The 22,586-nt window shown below is 40.9% G+C and overlaps 2 protein-coding genes across 12 annotated transcripts in view; one reads left to right on the forward strand and one right to left on the reverse strand.

Annotated features, from left to right (window-relative positions):
• The window catches only part of TBCE (tubulin folding cofactor E), a 29,459-nt gene extending 16,453 nt beyond the window's left edge, over nucleotides 1-13,006 (forward strand). For 6 of the 7 annotated variants that reach the window (XM_055714928.1, XM_055714927.1, XM_055714931.1 and 3 more), the window contains 10 exons: nucleotides 4,339-4,415; nucleotides 4,679-4,774; nucleotides 6,186-6,250; nucleotides 6,338-6,402; nucleotides 6,833-6,985; nucleotides 8,202-8,355; nucleotides 8,836-8,904; nucleotides 9,990-10,049; nucleotides 11,404-11,495; nucleotides 11,746-13,006. In XM_055714928.1, coding sequence (XP_055570903.1) covers nucleotides 4,339-4,415; nucleotides 4,679-4,774; nucleotides 6,186-6,250; nucleotides 6,338-6,402; nucleotides 6,833-6,985; nucleotides 8,202-8,355; nucleotides 8,836-8,904; nucleotides 9,990-10,049; nucleotides 11,404-11,495; nucleotides 11,746-11,838 — 924 coding nt within the window. In that variant the 3' untranslated portion in view covers nucleotides 11,839-13,006. Of the gene's footprint in view, nucleotides 1-4,338; nucleotides 4,416-4,678; nucleotides 4,775-6,185; nucleotides 6,251-6,337; nucleotides 6,403-6,832; nucleotides 6,986-8,201; nucleotides 8,356-8,835; nucleotides 8,905-9,989; nucleotides 10,050-10,497; nucleotides 10,558-11,403; nucleotides 11,496-11,745 lie in introns of all 7 variants that reach the window. The other variant, XR_008732993.1, reaches the window with a different exon arrangement.
• Nucleotides 10,599-22,586, reverse strand: part of B3GALNT2 (beta-1,3-N-acetylgalactosaminyltransferase 2) — a 30,062-nt gene continuing 18,074 nt past the window's right edge. The window contains exons 6-12 of one of the 5 annotated variants that reach the window (XM_055714933.1): nucleotides 21,443-21,553; nucleotides 20,701-20,782; nucleotides 19,754-19,937; nucleotides 17,922-18,047; nucleotides 14,054-14,213; nucleotides 13,569-13,625; nucleotides 10,599-13,220 (exon numbers count right to left, since the gene is read on the reverse strand). In XM_055714933.1, coding sequence (XP_055570908.1) covers nucleotides 13,086-13,220; nucleotides 13,569-13,625; nucleotides 14,054-14,213; nucleotides 17,922-18,047; nucleotides 19,754-19,937; nucleotides 20,701-20,782; nucleotides 21,443-21,553 — 855 coding nt within the window. In that variant the 3' untranslated portion in view covers nucleotides 10,599-13,085. The remainder of the gene's footprint in view (nucleotides 13,221-13,568; nucleotides 13,626-14,053; nucleotides 14,214-17,921; nucleotides 18,048-19,753; nucleotides 19,938-20,700; nucleotides 20,783-21,442; nucleotides 21,554-22,586) is intronic. The other 4 variants (XM_055714936.1, XM_055714934.1, XM_055714935.1 and 1 more) reach the window with 4 other exon arrangements.

Genomic DNA, 22,586 nt, shown 5'->3' on the forward strand with positions numbered 1-22,586 from the left:
TAGTTCCTACATAATGTAGGAAGTTGCACTGGCACAGGAGTCTAATAAGCAGCGTTTTGCTTTATCTCCATTTGCAAATTGCCAAGTCAAGGTAAAGCAGTTGGAGTATAATAGAACTTCATTTCCCAGAGGTTTCTGTGAATGAAAACTTTTTGCTGCCTTGTAGTTATTAAAGGTTTATCTGCATTTTTATGCATGCAGTAGAACAAATGCAAATGGAAAGAACGTATGTCATCATGACACGAAGTACTTGTTTTGGCATCGCTTTGCCTCAGCAGATTGGCTTTAGTATCTTTGCACATACTGACAGTTTTTGAAGTACATCGTGCCTGGTTATGTGCAACACAGATACAGCACTGAATAAACAAAGCTCTGACTTGTTTCAGGGACTGAAACAGGCAGACATGTAAATGGCTCTCCCCTAATACTTTGTCTTATTAAGCATGAAGTCCTGTTGTCAAATACGTTAGCAGTGGGCCTTTTTTCAGCGAGCAGGCTTATGAAGCACATCTCAGTAGTGCCACATTGCTTATAACGGCCTGTAAATTCCAGCCCATTATTTGGATTTCTTCAGGTTACATTCTGTGTGTACTGCATTGAGAAATTACCTGAATTTTCAATTTTTTGCTGCCAGCCACTATCCGGTAATAGAGCGCTTACCAAAACTGGGGTTTGAGTTAAATGGAAAGAAACTTCTTCCTTCTCTTCTGCAGCAGGGCTAGAGGAGGGTCGTTGCTATATTTTTGTTCAGTGGCCGTTCACTGTGCTCTTAAACCATCAGTGTGGTTTTTGCTGGGACAGTTATAATCCTTCCATAACGGCAGCAATATGAATAGTGAACTAAATGGAAGAATTAAGTGGCTACAAACACTTCAGATCTTGTCTAGTGCTCGTCAGGGTAAATCTGTGGTGGTTAAAACGTTGGCAGCTGCTGGTTTTGCAACTCTGCTTTAGCTGACAATTCATCATAGGCAGTAAATACATATTTTGTTCAGCAATCTTTCTTAGAAAATTGAAATTTGATTCATTCATAAGTACAGAGACAGAAGCCTATGCTTCAAAGTGGTGTTCCATGGCAGCCAAAAAAAAGGGGAAAAATAAAGGGACCAGCCTGACATTAAATCTCTGTGAATAAACTCAAAATATTACTGCTTGAGCTCTATAGGAAGTTACTTTGAAAAGTCAACTTCTTAATAGAAAATAGTAGTGAATATGATCCAGGGAAAAGAGGAATACAGTGATTGTCAATGGGAATATAAGCAAAGTCTGAAAATCCTAGAAATGTTTTCATTAAAATTAAAACAATTTGGTGGTGAACAGCATTTAAAAATAACTTGGTGCCATGCGTAAGAATATATGGCATGGGGATAGTTTTAAAAAAGAAGACTTGGGGTGGGTTGGTTTTTTTTTCATTTGTTCCCGTTTTGAAGTATTTTTCGCAGTAGAGGGGAACACTTAACTGTTAAGCAGTTATGCATAAATCCACATTTACATGCCTTGAGCATCAGCTTTCCTAAAAGTTCTTTCATTAGTACATTATATGCATATGTCTAAATACAGCTGAGATTTCTATCAGTATATCCATAAAAGAGCTCATTACTGTCTAATTGTTGATTGATTGTTCAAAACATAACATATACCCTTCAAGGGGAGAAGTTGTGCTATGAAATATCCTACAGTTAGAAACCATTGACCTAGAAATTTAATTAATGCATTTGATAGTAATGAATTCATATTTATGGCTCCCAAAACCACTTTTTCTTTTTCAGCATGTACATCATAATGTTATATTTGTCATTCTGTTCTCGAACTAACATCTTATAAAATAATCTGCTGTTACACAGGGTAAAAGAAAAATCTGGGTTAGACGAGAGGTGCAGGATCATGTTTCTGACACTGGCAAGTAGCAGGTAGTTGGGTAAAATTCTAGGCAAAGGGCAAGTGTATGGTAAGAGCTTCTTATAAAGTAGTCTGGAATTCCGGGACTTCCCGAGCTGGAGACTGTATATCTGTATTTAATTATTTTTTGTGGATTTTGTATTTCATTGTTTATCGAACTGTGTTAAGAACCATTTGAAAATTTTGATACCCACATCTTTTAACATCAGTTTAATTATGTGCTGTATGAAAAAATACCCTTTTTGATTTTTGATCTTGCTGCCTGATAATATGTCTCAATATTTTGTATGCAAGTAACTGAGAACAGCTGTTTTCGGTTTCATAGCTTTGATGATTCTTGTTAAGCTGCTTTGTGCCTTTCCTATTTATATTACTTGCTTTCTGGGATAAAGAGACCAACAGTACAGGAACATCGTGGACTTACACGGTGACAATTGTTTCTTGTTTTCTTTGTTTCTTTTGCAATAGGTTTTGGATTTCTGTTTTTCTTTTTGATCGGCAGTGGCTACTCCACTGGCTATTCATCCCAACCTCCCCACCAGCCATCCCCAACAAGCCCCTGGTCTCCCCTGAGTGTTAATTTAGTGTTAGACCTGTGAACTTAGTTTCTGTGGGAGCTGTTTTAAGCAATAGTTGAAAATTCCGCAATTGGAGTTTCTTAGGATTGTGATGTGACTATCATTTGGTCTCGGCAATTTTCTAATAATTTGGTCAGTCTATTGAAAAGGCTTCTGATACTTCAGTGTTGTGCAGTTTTTCTATTCCATCCGTCACAACGCAGGGCTTTTGTGGGGGAAGCCCCCAGAGGTTCCCTGTAGTAAATGTGCACTTAATTTCTCTTGACTCTTCAGGCTTCTTTTCATGCTTCCTCATCACTAATAGATAAACTCTTTTGGTCTGTCTTGTTGACATAGGGAAACACTGTCCAAAATAAAGAGATGAAATATTGGTGTTTCCTGCTGTTGCTGTGGAGCAGGAAAAGTTGTTATATCTGAGTTTGTAATTTTACGTGTGTTGCAGATATGGCAGCAGGATGGTGTTTCATAATTTTGGGTGTGAAGCAGTTAAGTCCCATATCATATGCCACCACTTGAAGACATCTCAGTATTTTGTATATAATAAGACAGTTATATATACATCCAGCTGTATAACTTCGTAGAGCTGTAATGGAGAGAATGAAGAACCGTTGATGAAAGGAGGCTTTTTGGTGACTAGGATAGTGGGCATTTACAGGAGAATCAGTTAGCTATGTACATAACAAATACAATTTGATTGTCCAGATGGCTGAACTTGCACTGCTTTGTAACCTTTGTAACCTCCTGTAAAAACAGCCTTTAGCCGATCATGCTGTGCATGTGTGTGGCTGTGGTGCTGCATCTCAAAAACTTTGAATCTGCTAGCCAATTGCAAACACATTTTGAGAAGAGGTGGGAGCTTAAAAATAATTTATTACCTACAAGTTCCAAGAAAATAGGAATGTAGATGAAGGAAAGAGCCCCTCCTTAAGTTTCCTAACTAAGGAAGGAGTAGCAGGATGAGCTCACGCTTGATTTGTCTCTGGAGAATACACACAAGACAAACCTCAGTGAAAAAAAAAATTTGCAACTCAGTGGCACAAATCTGTAGAAAGCCAGTCAGTTCCAGTGCTTATGGAACTCCATTTGCTAAAACTGCAAAATTTTTGACACTGTCACAATCACATAAAAAACTGGGGTTTGTGCCAGCAGCTTCTATTGCTTTATAATAAGCATTTATTTTTAAAAGTTGTGTTACCTGCTGTAGCTGTTTGCAAAAAATAAATCTTTATAAAGTAAAATAATGATGTGTCTGTACTTTCAGGACACAAGATTTAAAACAAATGCATCTTTGTTCATTTTGTAGACTTTTTGAACTAATTTCTTTTAATTGAAAACTTCAGGATATGTGCTGACTTAATGCAGTTCTTGGGTTTTAGTGGTTTCATGTGCTGGCACGGTCCCATCACAGAGAAGCCTCCATGCTCTGATAAATTAAGACATTCAAGAAGTCTGGCAGACCTGATGAGATGTGCAGATGTTCCAGAACCATTAGCAGTCTGGTGTATACGGCCATTTCCTCACCTCATCATAGGGAAAATCTGATCGCTCCAACCCAACAGAGTAAAATAAATCCAGTTTCCAGGTCACACAGTCTGAGGTAGGGCAGCTGCTAGGCTACAGCCTGGAACCCTGAGTCCTGTGACTGTGCAGAACCCCTTTGATGTCATCTGTGCCGGTAGATCCAGACACAGGCAAGAGCCAGCTGGAAGAAAGGGAGGGCTAGGCAATCCATAATGCTTGTTTCTCCGTTTTGGGGAGCTGTGGCTTGTTCTGAACATCTTCTCAGGAAATCTACATAAAGTATAGTTTCTGGAATGATTTCCCCCAACTTTTGTTATATTAAATAAAGTTTTGCTCTTAGGTTCTTCTTTGTGCTCCAGGATGGCCAGCACTTGAAGAGTTGTACCTTACTTCTAATAATATCGCAGTTTTGGAAAGGTAAGAGGAGTAACCTAAGCCAGTCGTTTGTGACTGATGTACTGCAAAGTTACACAGCAGATAAAGTTCCACTCCTGTAATGTTTACATCACCGTGACGTAATTGTAAAATAAATGATGCAAACTTCAGGTGATACACTTTATAAACGTTTATAAATGTACAGAACTATTGCATGCAGTTATGTACTTGGAAAACTAGTGTTTTCATCAGCATATAACTTTAAATGTTCTGCATTTGTGTTTGGTTTTTTTCCAATGTGGCAGGCCTGATAACGTCCTGCAGACCCTGAAGTTGTTAGACCTTTCAGACAACCAGTTACTGGATGGAAATCAGCTGCATCTAATAGCACATCTCCCCAGGTAGCTGTTAAACAAGTTTGCTGGGAATTCTTTGTCCTGGGTATTCATCTCCATGGTCTTAACTGAAATACGATAGTATTGATGTTGCATGGAAGATTTACGCAGTCTTGAAATAGAGGTATCTTGCCCTCTTGAGGAGAGTAACTGAATTGTTTCACTGAGCTATTTTGATACGATCTTATTTTTGTTGTATAGTAACACATTAAGCTGTACGTCATTAGGTTTTCAGTGTATACTTGTGAAACAGAAGTGATTTATCATGTTACTAAGTTCTTGATATATTAGTATGCACAGGGGTTTTATCCAAGATGACAGGACTGTAGAGTGTGTGTGGAGTGACAAAGCAAAGGAGCTATGGAAGTTATTTCTTGGGGACAGTTTTCTGACCGTGGCAGCGCAATGCAGGCTCACCCCTAGCTGCACAGCCGTCGGGCTCTGCAGAAAGCCGCTGGGCAGTTTGCTGAACGGTGTCACTCCTGAGGCTGACCCACTAAATATCACTGGTAATGGATGCTTTGCCGTGAGCACTGTATACCCACGGTGCCTGCTTATTTGTCCTTTGTAAAGAAAGCAGCAGGGGGGGGTTGGAGGGAGGAAAAAAAGTGTAGTGACAATTCTTCCCTGTCTCTGTTATCTGCTCTCCATTATTAACCGTGGGCAAGGTTACTGTTGTGACTTCACTGGTACAAGTGTGTGGCATCTCCTCTGCACAGACACTCTGTTTTGGATGTTTCAATGCGTGTTTGGGCTAGTTTCCAGACTTTGAAATAGACACGCTTCAAAATTAAAAAACAAACAAAACCCGTAAAAACCCAGAGAGCACAATTCCCATACCGCATTGGGTAAATGTATTTCCACTTTCTCGAAAGAATGTCTGTGGTAATACCCTTTACGCAGATTTTGGGGGGTTTTCTGTACTCTTAATAGCAGCGTCTTTAATGGCAGTTACAGGCTTGAGCTGTGATTCTTGCTTTGGGGTTACCAGCCAGGGAAGGAAAGTAGGGGGGTGTTCCTTAAGCACTTCAGTTACAGTGGCTGCAGAAGGGTGGGACTAATACAGTAGTTTTGCTAATTTACAGAACTGTTGGCTTGCACTGTGCACCAAAATAGCAGCCATGATTTTAAATAGCCACAAGCTATTAAAAAATCATTTGGAAAATCACACCGTTTAAATCCAGGGGCTATTGTGAAAGCTTGAAATTATTGCACTTATTCTCTGCAAGATTTATTCCCTGAACACTCCGCTGAAGTCTGGGTACTGTCTGGGAAGCTGCTGTTCATTTGTCCATGATTATGCACCACATCAAAAGTTTATTAGATCTTTAAAAAAAAACAAACCTGAGGTAGTATTTCTTTACAAAAAAAACTTCCTGTGCCATATATAGTAATCATCGTATCTATTAAATTTCAGATTAGAACAGCTAATACTTAGAAACACTGGAATATCTTCTATACATTTTCCTGATGCTGGATTTGGTATGTAGAAGTAACACCTTTATAGCTTTATAATTCTGTTTATTTAAAGTTTACGCTATTGCCTTGTAAATTTATTCTTTTTCTTAGGATGCAAGACTAAAATGTTTCCTGCACTAAAACGCCTTGCAATAAATGACAATAAAATATCACAGGTAAGTTAGACTGTGACAGTTTCACATTTTGTAAACATGTGTGTCTTTTTTTAAGAGTAACTTGAAATTTGCTTTTTAAAAATTTCTTTGTATGTGTAAGATCCTGAGGTAACCGTTGAATACTTTGATCAACACAGAGGCATAATTCAAAAATTCAGAAACATTCCTTCCCTCTGCTACCGCAGAATTCCAGTGATCTAAAATGCCGACTAGTACCTCATTTGCTGCTTGTATTTTTTTTTTTTTTTACTTAATTAACTGTAATGCAGGTTTTTTCCTTAGCTAAATGAACAGGACGAAAGTACTTGGTTCTGCTGACCAAAAGAATAGTTTCAGTCATGGTCATTGTATAGTAAAAGTCAATGTTACTGTGTGTTGTTCTGAAATGATGTTTGGTGTTTCCTCAAAAGATTGTTCCTTTCCCTTTCAGTGGTCATCTATCAATGAGCTGGATAAACTGCCAAGTTTGCGGTCACTGCAGTGTCACAATAACCCTTTCATGGACACAGAGAAGAACCCAGAGACCCTGAGACAGCTAATTATTGCCAAGATCAGTCAACTGGAGGTCTTGAACAAGTCTGAGGTACACGATATTTTAACAAATCGCATGAGTCTGCAGAAAAACATTAAATCATTACCTGAGGAATTGTTTTTAGTTTCTTCGAAGATTACTGTTTGTTTGGGTGCAGGAAGAGTGCCGACCGTTCCATCACACACTGGTCAGTGTGGCACTCAGTAGGGCTGCAACACCCAGCCGTGTCTGGGAGCGCTGCTAACTCAGTGGGGACTGGGACAAGACGGAGGAGTGGTGGTGGTTTCAGGTGCCCGAGCCGTGTTGAAGTTGCAGGACCGTTATCCCAAATTGGGGTCCTCCTGGTGTGCACGAGCCGATCCACGCAGAGCTGAGACACCATTTATTGCATGTCTGCGCAGAGACGGGTGCTAGGTGGTAAATCCACAGAGCTAGCACAACTCTTAACACATGGTTAAAGCCTTTATGCACTTTCAGCAATCATTTAGTTAAATTTAGTCACGTCTAATTCTCACTGGTTCTTACGAGCCTTGTCTCCATCTGAAGGTACAGCTCTCTTTCTTTTCACCCCACGTGCTCTGTGGGGAGGGGGCTGTGTTAGTAGGGGGCTCTCTTTGCTCAGGGTATGCCAGTTAGTGTAGTTCACAATTAGTTTCAGGTAATTTTCTGTTTGGTCTCATGAACCATTTGCTTCTCCATGATGTTCTCCTTGATTCACGGTGTCTATTCCTTCTCCCAAGGTCACGCTTTGTTAACTGTTTGTAAGGATTAACTAACATCCTCTGGTTTTCAAATTCTTTCTTGTTTTTCACTATAGATATTTACTTCTTTTTTTAAAGTAAATAATTCGTGTATCAGGATTGCTAACAAAAACCATACTCTTGACAAAAAAAAAAAAAAGCAAAAGCGGCATAGTTGCATGTGCTTCAGTGACAGTAATACAAGCATTTGCCTTCTGTAATAGGAAAATAGGATTATCCTGTAAACCAAATCAAACTTGCAGCAAATGTTTATTATAAATGAGAGCAGAGGGAGCAGCTGTTCATAGCTACAACAGACATCCTTGCATCACCATGTACAGTAACATCTTTGCTTAGATACTAATTTATGGATCGGTCAGTACTTGGTGGTAGGGACTGTACGATTCTTGGTAGCATTAAAACGTACTGAACAGCTCAGTAAGAGCAAGGAGTCAGTGTCATTAATTAGATTTTCTTCTCTGGAAAGCTTTATAATTATATTATGTGCCATTCCTGTGTCAGTACAGATCCTTCCTGCTGAAAGAAAAGGAGCAGAGCTTGATTATCGCAAAATATTTGGAAATGACTGGTTAGCAGCTGGTGGAAATTGGAACCCAGAGAAAAACAAACCAAGTGAAGAATTTCTTGCTGCTCATCCCAGATACCCATCACTTTGTCTTAGTAAGTACAAGTAGAGTAAAACTATAATTCCCTCACTTCTGGTGCTGTGGTAGCACTTGTTCAGTCTCTCTTCAATTTCCTTTCCCCTTGATGCTTTTTCCGGGTGCTGCCACTGCCTCAGGAAAGCCCACCTGTGGGCAGGCCTGCGGGTGAGTGGCTTTAGCTTCTGTGCGGCAGCCGCATGGTGCTGCAGCCTTCCAGGCCACGCTCCCTGCCTCAGGGATGACGCCTGGGAGCATCTGCCCTGTAACTACTGGCGAGCAGGTGGCGGCTCTCTCCATCTGGGGGCTTTTTTGAAGTGGGGATGTTAAGGGGGACCTCCATGTGCCTGTGCACCCTCCTAAAAGCTGTAGCAGTGGGTCCAGGCCCGTGTGCGCAGCAGGCTCGTGCCCGATCCAACACCACAGTGCTCTTAGGTCTGCTGCTGCATTTTTGGTCTCTGAAAAGGGTTCATGTCTACATGCACTTTCCTTCACGCAGAATACGGTGCACCTGAAGAAGGAGAACTGAAGGGACAACAGCCTTTGACTCTGAAAAATCAGCTTCTGAGTAAGAGGCCAGAACTGGTCAACATTGTTCCTTCTGCATTTAAAGTATTTTATGAGCTTAGTGTTCCTGGGTGTACATGGAGAACAAAAAGTTCAAAAGCCTTGAGACATCACAGAGTTCCTGCTTGTAATTCTGCTTCTCTGGAGTTTGACTAAACACCTGCTTCTGTGTACTCTCATTTCTCCCCTGAACACAAGCAGAATGATTTTCTTAATTAAGACTCAATGGAGAAGAGAGGTGATCAATACTCCATTCCAGCAGTGTGAATAGCCTCTCTACAGAAGACGTTTGAGATTTTAACCTCAATAGCTACACTGTTTTCTGATTTATTTTCTTTTTTTAAATATAGCTTCTTAACATTGGGACAGACAAAAAAAACCACGGGTATCTTTGGTATTTGGGGCTGTCTGCGTACTTAAGTTAGGCTACATACCAGACTTCCTTACACATTCACTTACCTTTGTTCCCCAGCAAATAGAAGAAATGAACTTTTTTTTACTCCATGGGAAAAGTAGTATTTTAAGGCATTATGTTCTCAGGCATTCAGGTGGAAGACTAGACAGAACAAGGGATCCAGTTGGCTAGACACAACAGAAACCTTTTTCAAGGATGAGTCTTAATCTCTGTAAAAGAATTAGGCTAATAGCTTCCTTAACGGGTGCTTGTACAGTGCTTTTGAGATGCTGAGAGTCAGAAACCAGCTTTAAACTGAGTAACCCGTGTCCATTCTACTGCATGTTATTTTAAAACGCTAACTAGAAATTAAGCATTTTTAGGTAAATAATTTTGACAAAAAACCCAAACATGTTAAGTATTAGAGTTGCTTTTAAAATATTCTCCGTAACTTACCATAGATGAATAAAAACTTGGTTATTTTAATAAAATTACTTCTTTTCATTTTTTGGAGAATGACTAAATGCTATATCTTAGCTTCTCAGATACAGGCTCCATCCTAATTTTTTTTTAGAAGATCAGGCTGAGCTAGGGGAAACAATCTGTAGTAACAACAGACCAGAAAGACTCTGTGCTCCTGACAGAACAGGGCTTCATGTTGATTCACTAACACCTCACTGTTCTTCCTTAAGCTCTGACGATTAAATGTCCTGAGAAACCTGAACAGAAGCCAGTAGAGAAAAAGCTACCAGGTAAGAAGTCTTGGCTTGTGTTGAAGCAGTTGATTGGTAGCTGCTTTTCAAATAACTCTATTAAAGAATGGCAGCTGCCTCTGGCCTTGTCAGCTCCTGAAGGCTCTCCCTTGAAGACACTGTCCACTGTCATATAAAGAAATGGCAGAAATTGTTTGAAGAAGTCGTTATTTTTCTGACCTTCATACTTACTTCCAGTTCAGCTTGAAGATTGAAAGTTGATGCTTGTCTTATAACCTGTGCTGCTGGTTTCATGATGTGTCTGAGGCAATCAGAGGCTAATTAACTGGTATGAAACCTGGTGGATGTGTTAACCAAATAACAAGCACATGAAGTGGTGAGAGCCAGCTACGTAACCTGCAGTTCTAGATACTGAGGTCTAATATTTAATACATTAAGTTAGAACTCTAATTCTGACCTGTATCACATTTGCCTTCTGACGTTTTAGTGCCTGTGGTGAGACTAGAATGGAAGATTTTGTTCTAAATCAAACCGACGTTTTGGAAAGGTGTGTCAGAATGGAGTCTGAGAGAAAAGACTTACTCAAGCTTTATTCTAAAATAAAAATCACATTTATTATCACAAGTTGCATAAAATCAGATAGATACAGCTTTTACAAAAATGTTTGATAGAAAAATATTTGTCTAAGTACAATGTGTGGTATTACAGGAATAACTCACTATTGCTGTGCCTTTAGATAAAGCTTAAAAGAAGTGAAAGTTCAACCAAAATATCGAGTATTCCTATTGCAAACACAGGTATCGCCTCTGGAACAAAGTCCATTTACTCATTCAAGATCCATTACAAAAAATAACCCTTCGTGTAACTGACTTCATAATATAAACCACTCTACAACTCGGCTGGCAATTTGTTTGGGACTAATTAATGTAGTACCATTTCTAAGAACGGCACCAGTTCCACAGTGACATCCACTTGTTTGTGCTGGGAAAGCCAATTCCTGGTAATGAAAACTTCAAGGAACAGCTGCCAGATGCAAGTAGTCAGAACCCGACTGGTATGTGTCCCAAAGGCCACTTAGTATAGCATGTAGTAAATACAAACTCAAAAAAGGTAAATTATGAAGCCGTAGCACTTTTGATTTGGTATATGGGATCAAAGCGCTTAAACCACAGTAGCTTATCCTGCCCTGTCCACCAGAGATTAAACCATTTCCAGGTTGATATTAGCAGTTACGGTTTCAGCTACAGAAGACATTATTGCAGTGTTAGAACTGAAGCGGCAATACAGCCTTTCACTGTTGCTAGAAGCAAGTATAGTTGAAACACTAGTACTTTGCTACAGCGCAGTGGTAGCAGCATTTTTCTAATACCTTCTCTTCCTTTCCTCTTGGCAGAGTCTATGACTGTTCAGAGGGTCAAAGGACTGCTGTATCGCCTACTTAAAATCCCTGGTTCGGAACTGAAACTGTCCTACGAAAGTTCTAAGGTGAGTTAAAAATGGGTAATTCAACAATAAAATACCGCGTGCTGCTAAATGGCAATAGCATGTCCTAAAATACTACCTGCTGACGTGGATTTCCCTTACGGAGGGCAGTCTCCGTGCTCTCATCTGGGATCTGACTTCCCTCCTGTAGCATGACAGATCCACCCTGACTGCACCTGCCCGATCTGTATTTGGTTTACGTGAACAGATTGCGGTTTGAGTCTGATCAGGTTTTTTTCCTTTCTTACTCTAGCTGGAAGGAAAAGAAGTTGAACTAGACAACGACTTAAAGCCTTTGCAGTTTTACTCAATAGAAAACGGAGACTGTGTGCTAGTACGGTGGTAAGGAGGGACTCTTGATGACCCCGAAGGAAAAGCCAACACTGGATCTGCAGAAGAGGTACAGACCGCCTGCAGCCAGTACGGACAGCCAGTGCCTGAACACACGTATGGGAGAACGGGAATTTCATACGTGGCACCAGAGGGCTACACAGTAACACTTACAGTTCCTACGCTGAATCGTCAGTCTCCATGAAAGAGATTGCTTTGGGCTCAATTCTTACTTGAGAGATATCAAATAGTGCTTAAATGCTTCAATTAAATAAAACTCAAGGTACCCCTTTTGCCAGATTTTTACACTCCCTTCCTGCTGCAGCAGTGAGAACTTTTTTTTTCTGAACTGAGTACATGATTTAGTTGTGATCTCCTTGTTTATATAATAGGACAAAAGCAGTGCTGCACTCGAAGAGGCTACTTGTAGTTTTCACCTTAAAGCAATCAAAAGTAAAACAGCAGTAACGGTAGCAGTATCTACACCGCCTTAGACTATGTAAGGTCAGAATCCCACAGGCCTTTATTCTACCCTACAGCATTAACCTACCACAGAATAAATACGTTCTTTGCCTACTGCAAGGCATCGCTATTTATTTCACATTCTTTAGGGTGCTGTTCCTCAATCTTCCTTTACTTTCTGTTGCGTACCCTCAGATTCATACCTGATAAGACACTGAGCTATCAGAAATCCCTCCTAATCAGGCCACGTTTGCAGTACTTCGAGATTTGGTATAAGCAAACTTTGCTGTTGTTTTTATCTAAAATGACAATGGAATAAACAAACAAACTAAACGTAAATCCTAACCCCTCGCTGCCCCAGCCCCTGCGCAGATGAGGGCAACCCGTCAGCCAGCTCCGAACCTGCTGCAGCAAGACCCACCAGGTGCCCTGGTGCTGAGCACAGCTCTCCGCTGGATCCTTACACTGAGTTAAATCAGTAGTACTTTAATTTACAAAAGACAGGCTAGTTGGCATTCTTATGTGTATTTATTAATTACAAGTAGGTCTTTGACTTTATATAAAAAGGAAATTTTTTTATCTTAAACATTTTGGTTTTTGTCAGATCAACATCTATACTATAGAAAATGAATAGCATCAGTCCACTTGTAATTATCAAAAGGGATGTGCAAATATTGTTATACTTTAGCTGAAACCCAACATTAAAAGATACCTTGATATTCCTTATTGTTCCAAGAATGAATCCAAATGTACACTCCTCCACGATCGTTATACGCTACCCTGTTTTCCGAGGCGAGTCCATCATCTTTCCTCACATCTACAAGGATCTCCACACAGTTCCTTTAATCGCCAGAGCTCTCTCAGTTCCTGTGGGGAATACTGGGGGGAGGACAGCATGCCACTCTCACAAGTCTTCTCACACAACCAGAGACTATCCTGTTAGAGGGAGAGCCAGTTCAATAGGTTTTCTTGCAAAGAATTTAGTCTTCAACAGGCTTTGCTTCCAAGAATCGGTTTTCCATTGTTTCTAGCAACAAACCTTGCACACCAGCTAGAGGTATGTGTCCCTCTCTGATCTGCCAAACCTATTCAGAGAATAGAGGGGTGGGGTGGGGTGGTTGTGGTTTTTTTTTAAATACATCTTAACAATTTTTTTCTGGATTTGAACCCAATAGCTGTTTCAATTATTTTTTTTTTAAGAAAAAAAACCAAACCTTTTTTATGCTACTTGGAGCAACAGACATGTTCTCTTTCCATAAGGTCAGATAATTTCTTGAGACTTACTTGATACCGCTTGGGTCCTACAGCTGCCATCCAGATGCCCATACTCACATCTTCACCCTGAAACAACACATTAAAATAAAAAATACAGATATTAGCATCAGGAAAGCAGGACTTTGTCAACTAAAAAGTAAATAAATTGTGAACTAAATATCTTGTACCAGCAGTGAAAACTGTAACCCCAAAAACCTATGTCTGGCTATTTTGGAGGTGTTAAATTAATCCTCCCAGCTTTCCTGTGACAATGCACTGTTCTTAAAGAGAGTAGAAAAAACAGGATTACGGCTCCAGAGATTCTCAGTCCAGAACACTTGTGCTTTGACCTAGAACAGACACTAAGTGCAGCAGCCAAAAGCACTGCAAAAAGCCAGCATTAACCGGGAGAACCCAATGCTGATGCTTGAGCAACGCTCTTTCCAGCTCACCCAGTATATAGGCTGCTCCCCAGACCAGTTTAAGATAGAAAAACTGAACCAACGCATTACTACCTGGTACGTCTTTAATCTTTCAGAGTTGCTTGCCAGCCACTGAACGATGTCTTTGGAGATGACGTAGCCGGACCCGCAAGCAAAGGCTGGATATGCAGGACTCGGGTATTCCAGCTCTTGCCATTTCCCAGTTCGATCAACTGCCCAATTTAGTCTGAAACTGAAGACCATGTTAGACATGAGATGTTTTCACGAAGCCCCTGTGTGAACACGGCTAACTGAAGCTGACACTGATAACAAACAGTATTAAGAGGAAGAAGTAGAAGGTGATCCCAGTTGTAGTTCCTGCCCTTATTTCTATAAGGTATGCATCTAATTGAACGCTGAAAGCTTAACGGTTGTTTGGGCCCAGTCTTTGGTAATAAGAGAAAGCTCTCAGAACAGAAAGAAACGCAACACTGACAGTCAGGTCTTCAGCATGTCTGCGCCTGCTGCTGGGCTGTGATCCAGGTAAGCGCAAACATCCTTCCCTGTGTCCTGTAACAAGCACATCTTTGTCCCACCCTCTGGTTAATCAACACGACACAAAGTGGGTGCCTGCAGCAGGCACACAGGTACAGCGATGCTGCACAACCAGTTTTCCTGATAAAACTAGTGGCTGCTTAAAAACCAGGAAGTAAAGCAAAGTGATTTGGTTTTTTTATATACACCTTCTCGAAGCTGTTTTCCAAATGGAACTCGACAAACATCCAAAGTTGTGGCACATCCAACAAAGGCTGCCATCACTGAATTACAAAAAACCTGCCTGGCGGTTGTCTTCTCTGAGGAAGATTGTACTTGCTCCCCGAGGCCTGCAGGAAGCCAGCAACGCTCTGTCTGCCCAGTGCCCCCAGTCTGACCGCCACCCCCGGGCAGCGTGGCACTGCTGGCTTTACCGTGCTGCCGTGCAGCACTGCGCACCCTGCGAACTGCTGTGTCAGGCAGCGAGAAAGGCCCTGCTTTCTCCCGTCGGGAACATGCTGCTACTACACTGCTCTTACCTTACAAGGGCTTCATGCACTCGCAGCTAAGTGGCGTAACTGCCGATGCACCAGCTGCTCCCCCTTTTTGTAAACAGGCTCAAGCGCTGCTGAATTCCGTCAGGAGTGTGTGCAGCTGAAAGCTTTAGTGAGCTACCAAGAATTGTGAGACAGCAGCCGTAGGAGGAATTACAGGTGAGCGGCAGATCTGTTACCGGATGCTACACGTGCATGGCTGAAGCTGACATGTTAAAGCACCAAGCAGATAAAATTCACATACGATACCTGAATTCGCTTTAGATTCGGTATCTTCCACTCCAGCAAGTCACCGCAGGAAGGGTACAACCCCCTCCAGACCGAGAGGCACCTGCTTTGCTAATCGTTTTATACTTCCATAGTCATTTTAACGTTGTTCACTACACCTCACACTTGCCTTACCTGAAAAACGTGACTTACAGAATTTACGCATGAAGATCTCACCCCTACATGAGGTTCTCCCACAGACATACAGAAAAGATGACATTTTGTCCAACTCTTGTCTCAGCACGACTTGTCACTTCCTTTTGTCAGTAACCTAATAAAATTACTTGATACCTTAACACACCATTTCTACAGCCAGACTCAGCACAACTCATTTTTGCAGACTGCAGAAGAAAGCATTATCGATCCTCCTAAGGTCACTCGATGGCCATTCTGAGGCAAGCCTGGAAATATGTTACTGGAAGAACATCGAGCACGTTACACTGAACAGCATCTCTTACACCCCAGGAAAAGGGGAGGTTCATGGTACAAATGAAACATACCTTCACGGAAGACTTCAAGTATCTGAAGTTTCTTTTTGGCCTAATTAAGGTCAAGAAAAGGTGCCGTTCTGAACTCCCACGGCTTTCCATAGCGTGGTGGGTGTGTCGGCTTCAGTGAACTGTTTGTTTACAGATTCATCTTAGGCCCAGTCGCCCTTGGAAACAGCTTGGTACCTTCTACCCCAGCATAACTTTGGTCATTCGCAGACATGATCTGTCAAAGACACCTCTCTCAAGCCTGAGGGGGACTAGTCTTTTGACTGCAGTTTTAAAAGAACAGAACGGCAGTAATTTAAGTACGTTCTCTCCAAGATGAGCCAAATCTTAAGTAGGATACCTGGACCATTTGGTTTTCCAGCCTGCAGTCCTGAAAGCTCTTAAGATTAGCTAGATAAGCTTTTTAAATGGTCGTTTAAAATCAGTGACATCAGAAAAGGTCTGTTGACTGACAGCATACCTAAGTGCCGCTCAATCCAAAGCATTCCCTTCCCAGTTTCACTGAGATCTCATCCTTCATTTCTACCAGAGTGACCTGGTAATTTCAGAATCCGCAAGAACTCTGGTGAGTTTCTTTAAGAATACAGCAATTAATTAAGTATTAACAAATCATAAGGAACACTTGGCAACAAACAAGAAACTTGTCTGAACTAGAGACAGCTTAATAAGGTCTAAGTGAAGAATGCAAGGTCTGAGTTCTCAGACATGCTCAGAGGAGCAGAAGGAAGGGAGACCATCAGTAAAGTCTCCTCAAGGGCTCAGGAAGTTACGGTCTCCACACAACAGAACCAGCTCTCAGAGAAGCCCCGCCTTCCCCAATGCTCAAGGCTAAATATACAAGACATCACTGAGTTGAAAGGTAGGAGAGCTTGGAAGGATCCCCCAAAAGCACTTAGAAGACGCCTGCACACTCCGTGGTTACCCACAAAGCTGAACACAACCAGAAAACTGGCCAAGGAGCACGCCCATGGTAGGCAGCAACACAGAGCTAGGGACGCCAGGGAGAAGGAGGGCAATCCGGTATCACATCCTCAGCTCTTACAGCCAAGAAGATACTCCAGAAGAGCCTTCCCTACACCAGCTGGATCAGCAGCCCAGGCAGCTTACACATGGTGCTGGTTTTCCTTTTGCAAGTTGGTTTCCATCTTGTCATCAAGTTCCCGACCTTTTACTCTGCTAGAATGAACCTATCTTACCTTCACTATCAGCCTTGCCTTGGGGTAAAGGTAGCCCCAAGAAGATGTAACAGGTATCAGGCAATCAGGGGGTTTTGTACCGGCTAGGGAACACAAGCCCACCACTCCGATCTTTGAGATCATCGTAAGACAGCCAGCTATTCCACACGACTCCACACACTTTATGAATAAGCAACAGTCAGTACCAGATCCGCAAAGACACCTTTAGCAGCAAAGGCCAGCATTTCTTCAGTACGGCCACAGGAAGACACATCACGTTGTTGTGCTGTATTGAACGTTATTTTGGATGTTACACCAGTGTAGCAATGCATTCCATGGATGGAAGGGAAGAAACGGGCTATTTTGATCCTCCTAGTTATTCCCAAGCATAATACAGGCTGGGGAACTTCACTGAAGAATTCATGAATTGGATCTGCCATTTCAGACAGCAGCAAAATGGGTAGCAATACCTGCCACTCAGACTTCAAAATAAAGTGCAGCCTATAAAGATAATTTTCTTTCTCCTGTTTACCCCATTTCCTCAAGCCCACCAGAAAAATCACAGTGGCTTCAGAAAAAGCAACATTTGCACTTCTAGTATGTGCTTGCCTTCTAACTTTACTGTAGAGATGGAATACTTTTATTAACTTGAGTATCACGACAAAGACATATGCAACACTTTTTAAAACTAGGTATTTGGCAAGTTCAACTCCTTGTAAAGGGATGCTCTGGAAAGCTATTGTAGAGGACTGATCTCTGTATTCAGAGATGCAAAGTTTTACCACACAAAAGTCCTGCTTTTTATAACTAGTTTCCATAGGTAGAAAAGGGGAACCCACATGAAAACAGACTTAAAGCAGTAAACCATTCACTAAAGATATGGTATCTCTTAAAGACACGTTGAAAAAACAAACAAAACAAGAAACTCACTCACTTTCCCCACCAAATGTTTGGCCTGTCCAATTTTTTCTGCATTATCCTGTTAAAAACAGCCTCCAGATCAATGTAACAGTCATCATCTGTCTTCAGCAACAAATCAAAACTCGTTGATTCAATTGTCCTGTAGCCAAAAAAAAAAGAAAAAGCGATGAGATGCCGAGCTGCAGCCCACAAACTACAGTTACACAACAGAACATTCTGCAAGGGTTTTCTAGGAAGCAGAGGGGAAGGAAGAGGGAAGGAACGACCTTCCTACCCTTGACTTTTACATGTTTGCCCTACTGCCCGAGGCTGACTGTCCTACAGAAAGGAGAGGCAGGTGCATCCTATGATGATCTTACAACACAGATTTGTGTATGAGCTGAAGAAAAGTTTTTTTCTCTAGGACAGATGGAGGATTTGCTAATGAATCCATCTTAAAACACTACTGACCTCAGAAGGGTCTGAATCCCTGCTGACGATGGCAGCACAGCTGTTCAAAGCCAGTGGCTGCACATCAGTAGCCTAACGCTTCAGCGTGAGACAGGCAGTTCGAGGGCAGTACAACTGTAGCAGGCTGTACGAAACATCTGCGGAAACAACTTGGTACTTGATCTTCCTCAGTAAAGCACACTTCAAATACGAAAAAAAGCAATCTTTAACTGTCTGCGATAGCTGAATAGCTGTCACTTGTAAAACAACCAAAGAAGCTTAAGATTCTCGGGATTATTCCTGGGTTGATTAACCAACATTGTTTTTAAGGGTAATTTCTCTTCACAAGAAAGGCATTTTTCTTAAGCTTTTCATTACTAAATCTTGAAAAATTTGCTAACCTGTAAGAAATGATCAAAAAAACCTAAGTTTTGACATTTACATTCCCTTTTTTTTTTACATTCATAACCATGAGATTTGTTAAGTGAGTACATAAGCTTGCAAGCACCTAAAACTGTCAGCTGTATTTCTCACCCCACGGCAACATCAATTAATTGAAACAGCTGTCTCAGAGTAATGGAAAGAATTGCAAGTTAGAGGCAGTAACTTACTAGATTCACCACAGGCAATGTATTAACTATGAAAATTCTTCCCCTCAACCCTTCTTCCCCCTGTACAGCAGCTTCCTGTCCTTCCCCTCTACTCAGCACCGGCGAGGCCACACCTGGAGTACAGTGTGCGGTCTCGGGCTCCTCAGAGAGGAGAGAGAGACACGGACCTACTGGATGGAGAGTTTAGAAAAGGGCCACCAAGATGATTAAGGGACTGGAGCATCTCTCCTGTGAGGAAAGGCTGAGAGCACTGGGATTGTTGAGCCTGGAAAACAAAAAGGCTCAAGGGGAGCTCATCAGTATATAAAAATATATAAAGATCTGAAGGGAGGGCGTAAAGAGACAGAGCCAGGCTCTTTTCAGTGGTGCCCAATGACAGGACAAGAGTCACTGGCCACAAACTGAAACAGTAAAATACGAGCTGGTCACAAGCCATCCTTTAAAAAAACCTAGGTTTTGGTCAGAAACAAATTAAAAGAAATTAAAAGGAGACTGAAAATTTTCACACCTGGACTCTTAGGACACAAGCCTGTCTTCCCAGTTCACGCTTATTTCAGCCACCAAGGGTCAGCATTCAAAAAACATAGATTCTATTACTTTAGTTACTACATGCCCCCAAAATTGTGAAAAAGAAATACAGCTTCATAAAGTAAATCACATAACGTATGTATTCTGTGGAACCTTTCAGATAATGTAATAGGCTGGATCATCTTGCACTACCAACAGCAACATTCCTAAGAGAATAGAATCTTATTCTCTTAGGACAAGATAAGAGATTAAGATAAGAGAATCCTGTTCAACTCACCATCGGTAGAAATTCAGCAGTTTGGCTGGAACATTTCTGTAAGTGTCAATAACATCTACAAAAACAATATCATCATAGGTACTGCTTTCTTCCTTCAATAAAGCATCTTCTTTTTCAAGATTTTTTACGTGACTTGTAAACCTTCCTGGGCGAGTATGGAGGCTTTTTAAAAGAGCATCACCTTCTGAAAGAAACAGCACCCATCATTAAACAAAGATGCATACCTACACACATTTCTCTTGGATCATGTACAAACTGTCAAAAACCAATCTGAAGAAGTGTTCAGTTCTGGGGTTAGGAAAATCCTACAATAATGCTCTGAAAGTCACTGGTTTACGTTGGCTAGGGTTGACTGATAAGAATATATCAATTCTAGTGCTATGTGGCCAGAGCCTTAGACACTGGGAAAGGTCTCCTGTACAGTCTCTGACCATTCTGCTGAAAAAGGTGTAAAACAGCAACAAGAGGGGTAGAAAAGCAGGCTATGTTAGGTAGTCACCGTTTGTCAGTAGTTAATGTTAAACATCATGACACGGTACTGCTAACAGTAGCAGGACTGGAAAAATGTGAAAATTATCAGGGAATTATTTCACTGCACAACATTTTTTAACTTGGGTTTGGGTAACAAAAAACAAGGACAGAGAAGAGAGTCTAGGTAAAAATGGTATTTCTGTTAATAAAAAGGCAAAGGATGCAAGTCAACTGAAGTGGCTGACCAAGGGCAAGCAAAGAAACCACATCAGGATATTAGGCATTAAAAAACAAACAAACAAACAAACAAAAACACAGAAAAACAAAAAAACAGAAAGGCATTAACTGTTTCTACTAAAAGAAAATTTAAGGTGATCAGATTCATAGAGATAGCACAAATTTTACCTCAGAAATGTAGTTTAAAGTTCCTGGTTTATCATTAACATCAAATGTGACGCTACATTTTGCAGACTTACCTTGAATGGTGTAGATAAAACCACCTGCTATTCCCTCCACACCTTCTGTGAGTTCATGTGGCAGTAACCCTTCCCCTGCCTGCTAGAGACAGATTAATGGAAAGAAATAAATTAGTTCATCTCTCATCACTGATGTGTTTTTCCCTATGATTTTAAGGTGTGAGGTTTTCTGGAACTGAGAATTAAATTAAAACTCTTCTGGTTTAGGTACCTGCACAATGAAAGAGTATGATTTTTAACTGTAAAGTTTTGTGGCATTTTTTGAAGTTTGACCTAAAACTAGCAGTACCACTGAAACTTTTAGAAAATGCGTTTTGAAGTAGAGAGTGAAGTGTAAAGTTATTAATTACAACAGCACAGCACATTTAAGCAAGCAATGTTTTGACAGGACGACAGACACACTGCTAAAAAGCAAAAAACAGCCTTATTCCCATCAACTGGGATTTTAGCATAGGATTTTTGACCCACATTTTGCCATCTCTGATATACTGATAACGCTTCACACCTGACCAAGGCAGTAAGTGAACTTTACTCCCTTCAAAAGAAAAGAAAATGCCGCTTACTAGCATAATTTTTTTTGCATGCCCTTGTCCTTTTCCCTGGTAAAACAAACTTCCCTGCTGAGACAACAGGAGAAGCCAAACTGAATCAACAATTTACAGAGAAACACAGGAAAGCAAAATGCTAAATACCCAAGACTTTAAGGAAAAACAGAACCACGGTGGAAGGTGAGGTGACTCACTGTAATGACTCTGAAAACACCTCCTCCATCATTCACCATCACTTTATGAAGATTTCTTGAAACAAGGCCCTGAAGATCCTGGCTTTCCCACACAATGGTACCTTCAAAACTCTGGTAGGAGAGCAAAACACTGTTATGCAGGTATTCGAAGACTTCAAAGGATGAAAATCAAACAGTTTGGGGTTTTTTTATTTTAAAATAGTCAACTTCGTGCAGCACATAGCTTGAACGCACAACACTGATGTTTTGCTTACACTTCAACAGAAGTAAATTACACATAAAAGAAATACATCTGTGAAACTCAGTAACACGTAATCATGCTTTTAAGACTAATCATGAATTTCTATATTAGGAACATTAAAATTTTAACAGAATTCTAGCGGAAAAGGTTTTTGCTTTCTAACATCATTAAGATGGCATTTAAAGGTAACCTGAAGTGAACTTTAAAAAATCAACTATAAAATCCTGCCTTACAAAGAGAATACATTAAAACAGATTTGAAAATAAGCGCTGCTTTTTAGCTGTCTGCCAAAACCAGAGATCAGAGACTCAGTCCTGACATCAGCAAAACTTAAAGGAAAACACAGCCACCTTTATCCTGGCAATGCTGTCACAAGCTACAGTAGGAGTGTCACAGAGCTCTGACCTCACATCTTGGCTAGTAGTGAAAGGAAGAGAAACACAAGTGAGTATCTTTAAAATTTGCTGGGTTTAACTCTCACTTTAAGTTATGTCACTCCATGGGTTTAGATACGTGTGTGTGTGTGTTTGTGTGTATGTCTGCGTAAAAATTCTTGCATCTAAAAGCATTTCATCTCCACTTGAAACTAACCCGCCCAACAGTCCAACTCTTACCCATTTTAATGTGAAGACTTTCCTGAAGACCCCCTAAGAACATGCAAAGGGACACGTGGTATGTTGAACAGTAAGAGTACTGGTACTGCTAATTCTTTTAAAGCAATTTCACCCTTATGACAAGGTAGTATAGAGTAGCTGTAGGGTCATTATACTCCTGACTGCTAGATAAGCGCATTCTATTGTGTTTCTCCCCATTTCATAGGAAAAATACTGGTAGCTAGTGGAACTTGGAACACGGAAACAACTTGTTTCATGTATTGTGGATGCACCTCTGTGGCTGTAGAAA

This window comes from Falco cherrug, chromosome 6 (genome assembly GCF_023634085.1).
Source record: "Falco cherrug isolate bFalChe1 chromosome 6, bFalChe1.pri, whole genome shotgun sequence".
NCBI classification, from domain to species: domain Eukaryota; kingdom Metazoa; phylum Chordata; class Aves; order Falconiformes; family Falconidae; genus Falco; species Falco cherrug.